This window comes from Silene latifolia, chromosome X, assembly GCF_048544455.1.
Source record: "Silene latifolia isolate original U9 population chromosome X, ASM4854445v1, whole genome shotgun sequence".
NCBI lineage: Eukaryota > Viridiplantae > Streptophyta > Magnoliopsida > Caryophyllales > Caryophyllaceae > Silene > Silene latifolia.
The window spans coordinates 236,866,937-236,884,226 of NC_133537.1; the positions used below are offsets into that span (position 1 = coordinate 236,866,937).

General features: G+C 36.1%; 1 protein-coding gene and 1 non-coding gene across 2 annotated transcripts; one reads left to right on the forward strand and one right to left on the reverse strand.

Moving 5' to 3' along the window:
- Positions 1 to 653: 653 nt before the first annotated feature.
- Positions 654 to 13,800, forward strand: LOC141619668 (uncharacterized). Its single transcript, XM_074436685.1, has 9 exons — positions 654 to 1,018; positions 1,105 to 1,483; positions 1,672 to 1,695; positions 2,221 to 2,565; positions 12,165 to 12,383; positions 12,450 to 12,849; positions 12,985 to 13,217; positions 13,438 to 13,563; positions 13,678 to 13,800. The coding sequence occupies exons 1-9, from the start codon at positions 654 to 656 to the stop codon at positions 13,798 to 13,800; spliced, it is 2,214 nt and encodes a 737-aa protein (XP_074292786.1).
- A 2,567-nt stretch (positions 13,801 to 16,367) lies between these two features.
- On the reverse strand, positions 16,368 to 16,474 carry LOC141625363 (small nucleolar RNA R71). The gene has a single exon (XR_012535149.1). It is a non-coding gene; the product is annotated as a small nucleolar RNA R71 (small nucleolar RNA).
- Positions 16,475 to 17,290: the final 816 nt, after the last annotated feature.

Consider the following 17,290-nt stretch of genomic DNA (forward strand, 5'->3'; position numbering starts at 1 on the left):
GATTAATGAAAAGCCTGAGCAAAGGATTGCTAGGTTTCTAGAGGGTCTTGATAAGAATATTGCTACAAAGGTTAAGATGCAACCACTGTGGTCTTATGATGATATGGTTAACCTATCCTTGAGAGTTGAGAAAATGGAGTAGGCTAAGCCTGTAGTGTCCAAAACTACCACTAGACTTTCATTCAGACCATTAACTAGTGTCAGGATTAGAAGTACACCTAAACCAACTACACCACCTGCCCTAGATAAAGGAAAAGCCCCCATGAACCAGATAGCCAACCCACCTGTGACTGAGGGAAAGATCAAATGCTTTCAGTGTTAAGGGTATGTCATCTTCAGTAAAGATTGTCCTTCTAAAAGGGCATCGACAGCGATGGAAATTGAAGAATGGGAAAGGGAAGGATTGGTTAAGTCTGAGGAGGAAGAGAACCTAGTGCTTGAGGAAATGGAAGCTGGAGAGGAGTTAGGCCAAGATCAGGTTGTGGCTCACCCTGACACATGGCACATCTTGGTCTTGTGGAGAGTTATGCACTCACAACAGGCACCCTTAGAAGCTAACCAAAGATCCCTAATCTTCAGGATGCACAGTTCAGGGAAGGGTTTGTAACTTGATCATAGATGGAGGGAGCTGTACCAATGTGGATTCCATCACCATGGTCAACAAGCTGAATCTGGTGACTCAGGATCACCCAAACCCTTACAAGCTCAGATGGTTAAACAAGGGAGCAAAGGTTAAGGTTGATAAGCAGTGTTTGGTTCCATTCTCTATTGGAAACGTGTACAAAGATAAGGTGATGTGTGATGTTGTACCCATGGATGCTTGTCACCTACTGTTAGGGAGGCCATGGGAGTTTGACAGGAATACAACTTACCCGGGCAAGGAGAATGTTTACAACTTCAAACATGAAGGTAAGAAGGTCACCCTGACCCCCTTACCACCAAATCAGAGAAACTATGGAAGCCCAAACATGCTAGAAGAGATGTATGGAGTGTTGTTCATATTTGAGGCTACCAACCTGTATTGATCCTGCTGTCCAAGGAAGTGATTGAAAAGAAGGGTTCAAAGTTGCCTGTAGAAATTGAACCTTTGATCCATAAGTTCAGAGATGTGTTTCCAAAGGATCTACCTATTGGACTGCCACCCTTGAGGGTAATTGAGCACCATATTGATCTAGTACCAGGTTATGTGCTGCCTAACAGACCTGCTTACAGGAGTGATCCAGCAGCCACCAAGGAATTGCAACACCAAATTGAGGAACTCATGAGCAAGGGCTTTGTCAGGGAATCTCCAAGTCCTTGTGCATTCCCTACATTGCTTGTTCCTAAGAAAGCTGGAACATGGAGGATGTGTACTGACAGTAGAGTCATCAACAACATCATTGTCAAGTATAGGTTCCCAATTCCAAGGCTAGATCATATGCTTGATGAACTGAGTGGTGCCAGAATTTTTTCTAAGATTGATCTTAGGCAAGGGTACCATCAGGTGAGAATCAGGGAAGGAGATTAATGGAAGACTACTTTGAAGATAAAGCATGGGCTGTATGAGTGGCTTGTGATGCCATTTGGTCTTTTAAATGCACCCAACACTTTCATGAGGTTGATGACTGAAGTGTTGAGGCCATGCTTAAGTCAGTTTTTTGTGGTATACTTTGATGACATACTGGTTTACAGCAACAACAGGGAAGAGCGCCTCAGGTATCTTGAAGTGGTTTTCAAAATTCTCAGAGAACAAAAACTGTTTGGCAAGCTAGAAAAGTGCACCTTCATGGTTGAAGAGGTGACCTTTCTACGCTACATTGTATCTAGAAGAGGTATATCAGTGAACCAGGATAAGATCTCAACAATTTAGTCCTGGCCAATCCCTAAGACAATCAGTGAAGTCAGAGGATTCCATAGATTGGCTTCCTTTTACAGAAGGTTCATAAAAAACTTCAGCTCAGTTGTAGCACCAATCACTGAGGGCATGAAGAAGGGAGAGTTTCAATGGACCGATAATGCTCAGCAGTCCTTTGAAAGGATTAAGAAGTTAATGTGTGAAACCCCTATCCTAAAGCTACCATATTTTGATCAACTGTTTGAGGTGGAGTGTGATGCCAGTGGAGTCGGCATTAGATAAGTTCTAATTCAAGCTCAAAAACCAGTAGCCTATTTCAGTGAGAAGTTGAATGGAGCTAAATTGAAATACTCTACCTATGACAAGCAATTTTATGTTATCATCAGAGCCCTGATTGGCATCATTATCTGAAGCATAAACCATTTGCATTGCACTCAGATTATGAGGCCCTAAAGTATATCAATGGTCAAAACAAATTGAGTCACAGACACACCAAGTGGGTGGACTTCTTACAATCATTCACTTTTTCCAGCAAATACAAGGAGAGAAAACAAAATGTGGTGGCAGATGCATTATCAAGGAGACACTCCTTACTATCAGTCATGGGAAACAAGGTCCTTGGATTTGAGTTTATGAAAGAGATATACAAGGAGGACCCTGATTTCTCTGAAGAATGGATAACCAAAACTAAGGGGCAAAAGATCCAGGGAGTAAGTATCTCTTACAGGAAGGTTTCCTATTCCAGGGCTACAAACTATGTGTACCTAGAGGTTCTTACAGGGATCTGCTGAGAAGGGAAGTACATTCAGGAGGCTTGGGAGGACATTTTGGAGTCCAGAAAAAATTGGATATACTGGAGGATCAATTCTATTAGCCCAGGATGATGGGAGATGTCCAAGTGATTCTCAGAAGATGTTGTCCTCAATAATAGTGCGATCACATGATTTAATATCATAATTAAATCTCATAATAAGAATATGAAATGGATTATAAATTAAATAGTCAACTGATCAACATTAATCGGTAACGATTGGCTTGCTAGAGTTTGACGTTACTGTCGTAGGACGGTGGTGGTCAGTTGATCCCTTAAGGTCACACCTAAAGGATGCTGCCCTTATCTGTAAAGTTGATTAATTGTATGACGATACAAGTTAATCAATTCCTTAAAATTGAACAATTCAATTGTGAGAGAGAATATTTAATATCTTATTGTAATAATATTAAATAAGATTTATTTTAGTAATTGAAATAATTTATTACTAAAATTGGTTATTGTTTGTGAAACAATAGAGATGAGAATGAATGGTTAATTATAATTACAAGATGTTGTGAATTATAATTATATGACTCATTTTATTTATGTGACCAAGTATCGCTAGTCAATTTGTTGTATGTAATTTAATTAATTTATGAAATGATATTTATGTGATAAATATGCATTAAATTAATTAATAACATGTAACATACTACATGTGACATATTGTGTGATAAATGACAAATTGACAAAATAAAATGGTAGTCCATTTTATGTGCTGGACCTAAATGGAGGAGGTAGTAGTGGGTTGTGGTTATATTATTTTATGTGATAAATGATATTTAATTATGGCTATTGTTTACTAGCCTTACAGACCTATACTACTTTCTTACACACCTACACTTGGGTAAGAGTAAAAGAAAAAGAGAAGATGACCTCTTTTGGCACTGCCCTAGCAGGCCATACTACTCATATATGAGTAGTTTTGGCTCTTTCTCTTACACACACTCATTTTCATTCATTACATGCAAAAGCCTTATGCATTATTCTCTCTACACTTTAATCTTTCTCTAAAAATATGAGAAGATTCAATCTAAATTGTTCATAAAGATTACTAATATTATTAGTGTAATATATGAGTATTAATAATCAATTTTAAGGTAGATTACTAAATAAATATCTAGCAAATATTATTTAGTATTGATAAGGGCTAATCTTGGGTGCAATCAAGAGGAGAATGTCTACATTGAGATTTTGGAGGATCATCCAACATTTTAAGCTCAAGAACAAATAAGGAAGGTGACCTTATTTGTGCCCAAAATTTCGAACCATCCTACAATGTAAGGGACATTGTTTTTCTCATAAATCTCTTATTTTATTATGCTTGCACTAGATCTAAACAATAAATAATTAAGAAGTTAATTATTTCACTATTAGAGGAGTCTAATAATAGGTATATGAACGTAACAAGTGGTATCAGAGCATAGGATGTGGCATGCATAATCGGTTATTGTTTTTCCGAGTTAAAATGTTAACATATAAAACTAAAAATTTGTGATTTATATGAGTAAGCCACGAAATAATTATGCATGTTATATATTCTGGTCCTAAAATGTTTTTAGGTAATTTTTATTATTTATGGAAATTTATAGCTCATTATAATGATTTTTAGTGATTTTATTATATTTTTATGAGTAAAATGAACTTTTATTCATTAAAATAAGTTAACCTTCACAACTGACCGTCGTATTTTAGTACGATCTCACATGAATATTTTATGTATTGCATGTAAAATATCATTTTAATGTGATTAATATTTCATAATTTATGAATTTTTAGTGTAAAAATGGCATAAATGGAGGTTAAAATACTAAAAATGATTAAACTTACTCTCTGACGTTGAACATTCTATATGACCTCACATAAATATATTATAAGTTGTGTGTAAAATCTCGTATTAATTTGATTACTATTGCATGATTTACGATTTTTATGAGATAAAAATGGATTAAAAGAAGTAAAATGGTTAAAAATAGTTAAATTTTGAATTAAGCCATGAAACATTAATATGTTGTAAATGCATGATTTACAGAGTGTATGTAAATTTTGAGATGAAATGATCTCATTTAGCATGATTTATGAGTTTTTAGATAAAAAAAATGGCATAAATAGTGACTATTTTAGTATAAATAGCTAAAACGAATTGCATGGCATGAGAAAATTATTTTAGATTGAATAAATATCCCACTAATCAGATCTAAGGTTGTAAAATTGATTGGATTAATTTTTGGATACTTTAGATGTTTTATGAGATAAAACCAATAAAATGCAACTATATTTTCTCAAAATTTATTCAAAAATTTTAACCATGATTTTTTACATTATGAGTGTCATGAAAATATTCCAGAATGTTCAAAAATTTAAAATTCAAATTTTGAAATTATTGTAATTTAATTTGGATTTATTTCATAAATATTATGATTTTAAGGTAAAAAATGAGCATAAAAATTAAATCAAGTTGAATTATTGTCAAAAATTGAGTGATGACTAATTTTTGAGTCGTAAGAGTGTTAGGATAATTAAATTGAGCTTAGATGTAATTTAAGTGTTAATTTGTGATTTCAAGAAGTTATTATCACGCATTTTCATAAAACCGGGTTATATATACGATATAAGTTAAAAAGGGCGATTTGGCACATAATTTGGCATGATAGATACATATTATAATGCTGCATATTTCAATTGTTGAATGTCTTTTATTTATATAATTTTGAATTATGTAATTTTATCTTAGTATGGCCTTAGTTTTAATCGATATTACCCGTAATGAAATGGAATATTGATTCGGTTGTAATTTAATGTTATCTCGTATCACTTTTATTTTTATTAGTTTTTCCATTCTACAAATGTATAATAGGAATAGTTTTGTATTTTTATTATTATTTGTAATTATTGAATTGCTTCAAGACGGTGCCATTCGGAAAGGTGATCCGACGAAGACGATGTTCCTGGGAAGCGTGCCACTTGAAGATTCAAGGGACCAAAGGATTTTGTTTCCGAATATGTAATAGATTATTTGATTTTCTATTTTAGGAAGGCCATACTAGGAATATTTTTTTTTATTATTGCTTTGCATTTATTTTAATATGTTGCATGCATTGCCAAATCGCCATAACAACACATGCATATCATATCGAGTCATCGACCGTGTCAATTTTAATTATCGTAGTTCACCGCTTTAGTTCACTTAAAACGTGATAGATAATAAATTGAGAAGAACTCTCACTAATTAATAACTGAGAATTAGCCTTACCAAATAGTAGAAACCATGAGTCCCAATTTCAAAAGGAAGTAGGCTCGGCTCACCGGGGTACTAAACTTGTTACGTTGGGTAAGTGGGTAATAAAATGTTATTACATCGAAATTTGGATTGAGCTCAACGGAAGTATTTGTGACCGTAGTCGCATGTGTTCCGGGCTAAAAATAAATATTAAAGTAATTTTTATCGACCGAGAGTTCTAGAAGTAGAATCGATTAAGAGGTTAATCCACCGAGTTATATTAATAAGGGATGAATCGGCTCACCGTGCCCGAGTTAATATGAATTTGGATCTCGAAATCATTTATAATAGTTGGGTAGAGGTCACTATATAAATGCAATACTTGTTTACATGTATTATTAAAATGATAAATGTTAATTATTTCCTTCATTTCCATTTTTATAGTTATTTATTTCGCAATGGATTCATCTAATACTCTTACACCAATCACTATTAATTCATGGTTCCAATCATTCGATGAAAAGTGCTCCGAGTATAACAATGATACGATTAGAGAATTACGCATTGGCATTGGTCAGGATGGAAATCTTTGCTACTTTACCACTTCCACACCTCCCACTCCAATATTTATGCCTACCTCTTTGGTAAGAAAACCTTGTGAAGAAAATATCACTAAAACCAAGGCATCCTTGTTTGATGAAGCAATGAGAAATATTAAATTGAGTGGGAGTTCTAGTAAGAATGTACTTGCAACTAAAAAGGGGTAATAGTATTATTAAAGGAAAGGCAAAGATGGGTGAGAAACTCAAACTTGATAATGAATTGGAAATGGATAGTGAGACTACCACAACCAAGACCAATAAGGGTGCCCAATCTTATGATGAATGTCATTATTGTAATGTCATGGGTCATTGGAAGCAAAATTGCCAAGTATTTGGGAGATATTAAAGTTGGACTTATCACCCCACGTGGGACTTGAAAATGTGGAAAAGCTAAACAAGGGTGATGTAGATCTCCGACAAGGAAATGGAGCTAGGGTAGCCGCCACTTCAAGAGGGACTTATGTACTTGTTTTAGCTAATAGCTTTGAGTTGTACAACCATAATTGTTATTTTGTACCTTCTTTATCAAAGAACATCGTTTCCGTTGCCATGTTAGACATGGAAGAACTATCTATTGCTATTAAGAATAATTGTTGTGAGATTTATGAGAATTACTTGGCCATAGGCCAAGGCACTTCAATTAATGGCATTTATGTACTTGAAACTTTAAACTCAAGTAAATATGTCCATAACATACAATCCAAAAGACTCCTAACTAATAATTCAAATGATTTGTGCATTTGGCCTTTTTCGATTAGGTTACATAAATGAGAAACACATTTAAAGGCTAGTGTTGACTAGATTTATTGAACCATTCGATTTTTCAATCATATGGAATATGCGAATCTTGTCTCCTTCGCAAAATGATTCGTACACCCTTTAGTGGTAAAGGAACACGAGAAAGTGATTAGTTAGGATAAATACATGCCGATGTATGTGGTCCAATGAGCGTCACCGCAAAGGGAAATTATGACTACTTCGTCACTTTTACCAATGCTTTAAGTAGATATGGGTATGTTTACTTAATCTAATAGAAAGGTGAAACATTTGAGAAATTGAAGAATTTCTAAATGATGTAGAGAACCAATTGAACAAAGTACTAAAGCATTACGATCCGATCGTAGTGGCAAAGATCTAAGTAATGAATTTGATTTATTAAAATATGGATTATAACCTAGTGTCACTACCCATAAGATCAAACTAATATGAGTCGGTTTGAGTTATTAAACTCAATTTTGGGAATTCGCAAATCCAAAATGGACAAGTAATTCTAAACGGATGGTCAACCAGAAGATTCCTGAAATAGAGAGTATTTAACATATGACATGGATCGAACTGGCATATGACATGAATCAAGCTGCCATGATAGAGCTGGTCTTTTATGTGCAAATTTGTCAGTCTAGACGAACTTCCAATTACTTCACCATATATGTTTGTTACTCACAAAGCTATCTGTTAAGAAGATAGGTGTATTTCTAAGAGATAGAGTGGGAGTAGATCGTTACAAACATGTCTTATAGTTATTGTGTTACTTTGTGAAAGTAATGGAACTATAATCTATAAAGATAGAGTGGGAGTATAGCTCAGTGGGAGTTTTGCACACATGTCTTATTGTTGAAATATTGCTTTGCGAAAGTAATGGTATTGTCCTAAATCGACTTTGTTACATATGAGCCATAGCATTACAATCCACAGATTGTTACTCAAAGAGTAGATTTACTTAAGGCGAAGGTCTCCTTAAAGTAAATAGAGCTTTAGAGTACTTAAGTGCATAGATTGACATGAAGATGTTAATCAAGATAAATTATGTTAGGAATTGCCACATTTCATTTGATGAATGACAAATGAAATTAAAATTCGCTTTTCTAAAATGGGAATTTAGAGAAGGAGGTGTTTGGAACACAAAACCTTAGATTAAGATCTAAGAATCCTAACATATTATGCGTAGCTTTCTTAAATGATCCCATAATGGTCTTAAGCAAGCATTAAAGGATTATACTTTTCGTTCATGTGATAATTGAGAATGGTATCATTCACATGATTGAAGAATCATGATTATACATGAAGTTAAGTGGGAGCAAGAATTATTTTTCCATGTCTTATATGTTGATAACATATTACTTATTGAGAATAATATACCAATGCTCTCTTTTGTGAAAGAGTGATTGGGAGACTAGGAAAAGGTGCGATCTATTTTAGATTACCGAATCTATGTGAGAGAATATTGGCATAGAATTGTGAGTCTTATGATGATGAGATATTTCGTATCTGTTTAACATCAACAAGGTTGAATAGGTTATTCATGGTGATGAAAGTGGAATTACTATGATGGACTCATGGTCATTCACTGAACCTATTAAGTTGTTGATTATATGAAATCGATTTCTAGTGTTTCCGCCATTGGAACGATCATGTATGCCAACAGACGCACACGCCGTGATGAAGTATATGCTAGGAGCATAATAAGTCAATGACAAGATAATTCCCATGATATGGTATGTGAAAGCCTTAAAGAACATCCTTGAGATTCTTGAGAAGAATTAAGGATTCGTTCATATGTTTGGATGATAAACTAAGTTATGTGTTGAAGGGTTGCACAAACTTTAGTTTCCAAACCAAAAAGGGTTTGTTGAAATCCTAAGATGTCTTATTGACTAAGGAGTAAGAGACTAGAAAAGCGTTTTAGTTTTGCGCATTGCAAATTCTACAAAAGGAATCTAAGTAAATTGTGATAAAATGGTCAACGTAGGGATTAAGGGTGAATCCCTCTACAAATGACTTTATCACAAGTTATGCGATAACAGTGGGAGCATCTTTCAAGTTAAAGAGCCCAAGTCTGGTAAGAAGTCTAGACATATACTTAGATAAATTCATGTTATTAGAAATAATGTTGAATAGAAGGAAATAACAATTGACATAGTTGGAATATATGGATATAGGGTATATCCACTTGCCAAGCTTTTATTGCATTTCGACTAGTGTAAAAGGTACACTAAAGATTATAAGATATGAAGTAGTAATAATGTATTGACTATTCATATATGATAATCGCATTTATCATTTGAGTTTTATTAAACTCACCCGTTACCTTGTTATATCCAAATGGGTGTAGAGACAAATTTAACCCCATCAAAGTGAACTGGAATGACATGGTATTCTCCCCTAGTTACTTATATGAGGTGACGTCTCGAAGTAACTAGAGTGTGATGCGATTGATGGCAAGTTCAAGTATCATAGAGTCATATGGGATGACTAGTCGATCACATAGGCAGACTGTATGGGACACTCTGTCGGGGAGTGACCGCTTATAGAGTTCTGGTAATTCATAAAGCCTGCTAACGGCAAGAGCTACTATAGTATTCTTATGAGTCAATTATTTTGACTAGAGACTATTCGCCCAAGTTGGCACAAATTTCTGATTGGCTTTGATTTATGCTCTACGACTGTCGTAAATGAGGTCAAATGAGTATATTTTTGGTTATGATGAACTATGGCTAAACGAAGGGAATAGTGCGATAGAAATTGTCCACCCTCTTGTCAGGGTTGTTTGAAATCTCAAGGCCACTCGAGGAGTAGTGATCTGGAAATGCGTGGCCACGCTCGGAAGGTATCTACGGTAGATAATTCTGGTCAGAAAGTTACACTCCAGATCGAGTGTAAGTACGACCTGCGAGACATGGTCAAGTGTAAGTATGACCTGCGAGACACCTTGCATTGAGTGGGAGATTGTAATAGGACAAGAGAATTGGTGACGCACACTTGTCTCAGACAAGTGGGAGATTGTTGGAATATGTGTCCTCAACAATAGTGCGATCACATGATTTAGTATCATAATTAAATCTCATAATAAGAATACGAAACGGATGATAAATTAAATAGTCAACTGATCAACATTAATCGGTAACGATTGGCTTGCTAGGGTTTGACTTATTGTCGTAGGACGATGGTGGTCAGTAGATCCCTTAAGGTCACATCTAAAGGATGATGCCCTTATCTGTAAAGTTGATTAATTGTATGACGATACAAGTTAATCAATTCCTTAAAATTGAACAATTCAATTGTGAGAGAGAATATTTAATATCTTATTGTAATGGGATTAAATAAGATTTATTTTAGTAATTGAAATACTTTATTATTAAAATTGGTTATTGTTTGTGAAACAATGGAGATGAGAATGAATGGTTAATTATAATTACAAGATGTTGTGAATTATAATTATATGACCCATTATATTTATGTGATCAAGTATCACTAGTCAATATGTTATATGTAATTTAATTAATTTATGAAATGATATTTATGTGATAAATATGCATTAAATTAATTAATAACATATAACATACTACATGTGACATATTGTGTGACAAATGACAAATTGACAAAATAAAATGGTAGTCCATTTTATGTGTTGGACCGAAATGGAGGAGGTAGTAGTGGGTTGTGGTTATATTATTTTATGTGATCAAAGATATTTAGTTATGTCTATTGTTTAATAGCCTTACAAACCTATACTACTTTCTTACACACCTACACTTGGGTAAGAGTAAAAGAAAAAGAGAAGATGCCCTCTTTTGGCACTACCCTAGCCGGCCATACTACTCATATATGAGTAGTTTTGGTTCTTTCTCTTACACACACTCATTTTCATTCATTACATGCTAAAGCCTTATGCATTATTCTCTCTACTCTTTAATCTTTCTCTAAAAATATGAGAAGATTCAATCTAAATTGTTCATAAAGATTACTAATATTATTAGTGTAATATATGAGTATTAGTAATCAATTTTAAGGTAGATTACTAAATAAATATCTAGCAAATATTATTTAGTAGTGATAAGGGCTAATCTTTGGTGCAATCAAGAGGAAAATCTCTACATTGGGATTTTGGAGAATCATCCGAAATTTTAAGCTCAAGAACAAATAAGGAAGGTGACCTTATTTGTGACCAAAATTTCGAACCATCCTACAATGTAAGGGACATTGTTTTTCTCATAAATCTCTTATTTTGTTATGCATGCACTAGATCTAAAGAACAAATAATTAAGAAGTTAATTAGTTCACTATTAGTGTAACACCCCAAGTGTTGGAGAGGAGATTTGTCCCACATCGGGAAAGTAAAAAGTTTATGATATGTTTATAAAAGATTCTACCCACCACTTCGTAACAAGGCCTTATGCTTTTGGGCTTAAGTGAGAACAAAACGGGCCCAAAGGTGAACATCTCATATTTAGGTGGGTTGTGTTACGACAGTGGTGGGTCGTGCTGTTATAAATGGTATCAGAGCAACCCTGCGACCGTGTGTGAGCCTGTGGTCGGGAGTACCCGAGTCACCCACCTAGCAGGGAAGGATTCTAGGCTTGGCTGCGGTCAGCCTCCGGGCACAACGAGGACGTTGTGTTATTTAAGTGGGGGAGTTTGTAACACCCCAAGTGTTTGAGAGGAGATTTGTCCCACATCGGGAAAGTAAGGAGTTTATGATATGTTTATAAAAGATTCTACCCACCACTTCGTAATAAGGCCTTGTGCTTTTGGGCTTAAGTGAGGACAAAACGGGCCCAAAGGTGAACATCTCATCTTTAGGTGGGTTGTGTTACGACAGTGGTGGGTCGTGTTGTTATAATTAGAGGAGTCTAATAATAGGTATATGAACCTAACAGATGTTAAGTCTGCCAACAAGCCAAGAGCTCTTTCCAGGCTGGGCCATACACTCCCTTGCCAGTGCCTGATAAGCCATGGGAAGATGTAAGCACGGATTTTATTGTTGCCTTACCTAGGACTCAGAGGGGCAAGGATTCTGTGATGGTAGTTGTTGATATATTTAGCAAGTTGGCTCATTTTATAGCATGCAAGAAGACTGAGGATGTTGCCAGTATTGCTGAACTCTACTTACAGGAAATTGTGAGGCTGCATGCGGTACCAAAGACCATAGTGTCTGACAGGGACACCAAATTAATGAGCTATTTCTTGAGGACCCTGTAGAGCCTTTTGAAGATAAGGCTGTTGTTCAGTACTTCTCACCATCCTCAAACTGATGGCCAACCTGAGGTCACCAACAAGACATTAGGAAGAATACTGAGGTGCATAGTCAGTATGTCCTTGAAAGATTGGGATCTAAAAGTGTCACAAGCTGAGTTTGCATTCAACAAAGCACAATCTGCTGCAACTAGTCATAGTCCATTTGAGATAGTCTATAGGATTAACCCACTCATGCTCATAGAGCTGTCCAGTATTCCAAGAGTAGAGGAGAATTTTAATGCTAAGGCCAGGGCTGAACAGATGCTAAAACTACATGAGTCAGTCAGGAAGCAGATTGAGAACGCCAATGAGAGGTACAAGAGGCAGTCTAAGGTCCCTCAAAGGAAGAAAGAGTTCATGCCAGGTGACTTGGTTTGGATTTATCTGAGAAAAGAAAGGTTCCCAGCCAAGAGATAGAACAAACTGATGCCAAGAACTAATGGCCCTTTTGAAATTGTTGAAAGAATTGGGTCAAATGCCTACAAATTTGATCTACCAGGTGACTATAGAGTACATCGCACATTCAATGTGGGAGATCTCAGTCCTTACTATAAATCAGATGATGAGGAGGCTACAGGCTTGAGGACAAGCCTTGTTCAACCAGGGGAGGCTGCAGCAGGAGCCAGGAACCAGGCCAATGCTGATCAGGGAACAAACAACAGTCCCAACTACACTACCCTGATAACAGCCACTACCAGGCCTACTTTGGGAGGTCATAAAAATCAGTACAAGGTCGACCACCAGCTGCCACCTTAGCCGGCTGAAACATTGACCAACTAAGCTTAGAAATGTCCTAGGGAGCCAGGCTTAATTCACACTGCATCCAAGAGAAAATCAAGCTGAAAGACAAGTTGCTGAAAGAGACATAAAGCAAAAAGCAGATTGCCATTTCTGGCTAAACAAGGGGAGAACTGAGGCTAATGTCCTTTTTATTTGCCTATCCATTTTTCAGATATCAACTAGAGCAAAAGTTAAGGCATCAGCTGCACACATGTCTCCTTATACTTCCAGCCAAAGCAACACTACAGCCAATGAAGCAGCCTGTCACTATCAGTTGCAGATTTTCTGTTGTTTTGTTGTAGTTTTCTTTAAATCATTTTGTCATCAGTGTAAAATATTTCCATCACCTTGTTTGTATCCTAAGAACTAATCTTGGCCCTTGGATGATAATTCTAGGTTAAAATTGTAACAGATTTCCAAGAGAGAGGCCTATATAAGGACCTATATTCCAACTGCATTGAGGCAGCTTTTGATAAATATTAAACCTGAGTTTTCTCTTAATTTCAAACCTCTTTTACTTGTGCTTAGTCTGTAGTTAAGAGTCAGGCCTATTAACATCTTGTGCTTAGTCTGTAAGTGTTGAACAAAGTCTGTTGGTAAGGTTCATTCAATCATGTGCTCAGACTGTGGATTGTTTGGCTTTGTTGTTGGCTTGAGTTGGTGATGTGACTCATATTTGAGCACATTTAGTCCCCCAAATAACCTCGTTCCTATGCTTTTTAGTGCATAATTGGGTCATTTACTATCTTCAGTTTCCCATTTTGCATACTCTTTGAGGATTGTCGCTTTTGGTAGTAAAGAAGTGATAACCTTGCATTTACATGGTAAAATGGAGCTAAATTGATCGCATCTAATGACCAAGCATCAAGGAGAAGACATCACTAGATAGCCTATGTAGATAATAAAGTAGATTGGGCAATGATGAAAGGATCCTTGCATCCTCAACAAGATCCCCGCGGATTGTTGAGGAACGAAGAGAAAAGAAGTCCTCTGACCTTGGACCCGAGCGGATTCCCACCAATCCGGGCGTATCCCAACACCACCATCCGAGCATTCTCCAGCGAAGACGCTCGTCTTGAAGCCAATGGATCCGAGCATCTCCTCCATGATCCGCTCGGATCACACTCCAGAGAGCCCGTGCCTATTCTCAAGGCGCTCGTCCCGTGCCAAGACTAGCAAAACAAAAATGCTCATTTCCTTGGAGAGGAGCACTTCCTCAACTTTTCATAAGGACTTAATAGTCATTTAAGCCCTTAGTAATCCTAATCCTTGTACTTAATCTTTATTATAAATACCCCTTTATACTACCTAGATTATCATCAAGTTGTAATATTCTCTTAATCTAGTTCTAATCATTCCTTAATCTTGTAATCAACTTTTAATCTAGTCTTAATACAAATCTCAATACTTAATTTTTCCTTAATTTCTCTATTGTTCTTCATTTATTTTGGGTAATTAGATGATTATTTGGGTTTATTTGGATGATTGACAACCTTCCATCAATCATCAAGTACTTCTATTATTCTTTACTTTATTATTTGGAATCATCTTCATAGGTATAATTCTCTCTTAACATTGTTTAATTATTGTTAATCATTTTCATTTATTCATCATGTTTTGCCTTGCTAGTATGGTTGACAACCTTGTTAGCATGTTAAACTTGATAATGAGTCTGTAGTTTCCTTAACTAGGGTTAATGGTAAATTAGAGGAAACCAACATGGGGATCGATTCATGCTTAATCTAATATGTTCTCATAATTTATTTGCTTGCTTGTTGTGATTTCTACTTATGCACATGTTATGTTTGATGAAATGCGAGCGTATGCATCCTTGCATTTTTTACCCATCACCTATCTTTTCAATGAGACTTGTAAGCTTATACACCAACTCGAGTCTCATTAAACCATGCATACAATTGGATTGGAAGGATTAAGTCGACTTGTAGGTGTTATACAATCTAATCGATTCGGCTCCAGGACCCAAACCTTCTTGGGATTTTAAGCTTATACACCAACTCGATCCCATCACAACAATAATTGCTTGCTTATAACTTGTGAATATGTTTGTATAATCAACTCCCATGAATCCCCTATGAACCCATGACACCCTAGTTCTTTTAATCAATTGTTTACATCTCAATTTGATCACCTTGCTTGTTATTATTACTTTGCTTTCATATTGTTAATTAGTCTAGTTGATCTCCTATCTCAACCCAAATTGTGACACCCTAAAGACACAACCATTTGCAATTGAAAATCCTACATCAATACACGTCCCTTGGGATCCGACCTTTACTTGCCTCTTTATCAAGAGTAGTTTATGAAGTTATAAATATTGTTTTGGTTAGGAAGCTTTTGACGACGCGTTTTAAATCCTCACACCAAAAATGGCGCCGTTGCCGGGGAGGGTGTTAACTTGATTTGATTTTCATTAATTGTTTTTAGTTGTGTCTTTCTTTACCTTGGGGAATTCAATCTCCTCAAGGTTGTTCTAATTGTTTTCTAGTTGTTTGATATTTTGCATGTCTAGGAGATCACAAGGTAACTTGTTACCCATTGATCTTGAAATTGAAAGAACTTTGACCAACAATAGAAGACTTGCTAGAGGTACTTTGAGAGATATTGGAGAAATTGTGAACAATCAACCAAATAACATTGAGTTTACCAACCCTTTTGCAAGAGAAGGAGAGGATAACCCAATACAAAACCCACCACAAAATCAACCCACAATGCCTAAATTATCTTCACATTCTGTACCAACCGAGGAGAACCTACCAAAGGGTACTCCTACACCACAACATTTAACCGGTAATTTGGTTGCCAAATCCGCATTCATACAATTAGTTGAGAGAATTCAATTTGGAGGGATGTCTAGTGAAGACCCTCACTCACATATGGACATTTTTTGTGACTATTGTGATGCGATTTCTCAAACCGGAGTTACTCAAGACCAAATCCGATGGGTCTTATTTCCTTTTTATTTGATTGGTACCGCAAAACAATGGTTGAAAAGCCTAGAAAAGGCTACTCTTGGCACTTGCTTTCTACAAGAAATTGGCACTTGCTTTCTACAAGAAATTCTATCCTCCGGGAAAGACCAACATGTTGATATCCCAAATCACCGGGTTCAAACAAAGGGATGAGGAATCTTTGTACGAAGCATGGGAGAGATTCAAGGACACTTATCGTTCTTGTCCACACCATGGACTTAGCGAGTGATTCCTTGTACAACAATTTTGGAATGGTCTATATGAAGACTCCTGAAATATTCTCAATATGGGATCCAATGGTATGTTCACCGAAGTTGATGACAATTAAACATGGAACAAAATTGAAGAAATGGCGGTCTATAACTCACAATATAGTAGACCTCGGAAGGCTACTGGAGGAGGAAAGCATGAGGTGGATTCCATTACTCAATTGGGTACTCAACTAAGTGCTCACATTGACACCATTAATTTGAAGTTTGAGAAGGCCATGGCTAAACTTGAAGAGGCCTCCAAATCACCCAAGCAACATGTCAATGCTATGGTGGCATCATCATCAATTCCAAGTGGAGTATGTGAGAGTTGTGGAACTTTGGGACATGACCAAAGTGAATGTAGGGGAACAAGTGAATGCTTTCCAAGCATACCAAAATGGCACCTCTTATTCAAACTATTACAATGAGAACACCAAATTCCACCCCAATCTTTCATACAAAAGTCAAAATGTTCAAAACTCTCAACCAACATACACCCCACCTCCAATGAGAAATCAAGCTCAAAGACCCTCTTACCAAAACCAAGGTTATAAAAATCAACCCTCTTACAATCAATCAAATGACCAAGGCTTTGATGTTCAAAAAGCGGTCCTCCAAATGCAAAAGAATCAACAAGAATTTTTCACTCAAATGCAAAAGGATAGCCAAGCAAAAGACATCACCATCAACAACATATTAGTTCACACAAAGATGTTGGAGACACAAATGTCTCAATTAGCATCTTCTAGCTCTCAAAGAGAAAAGGGGCAATTACCACCTCAAG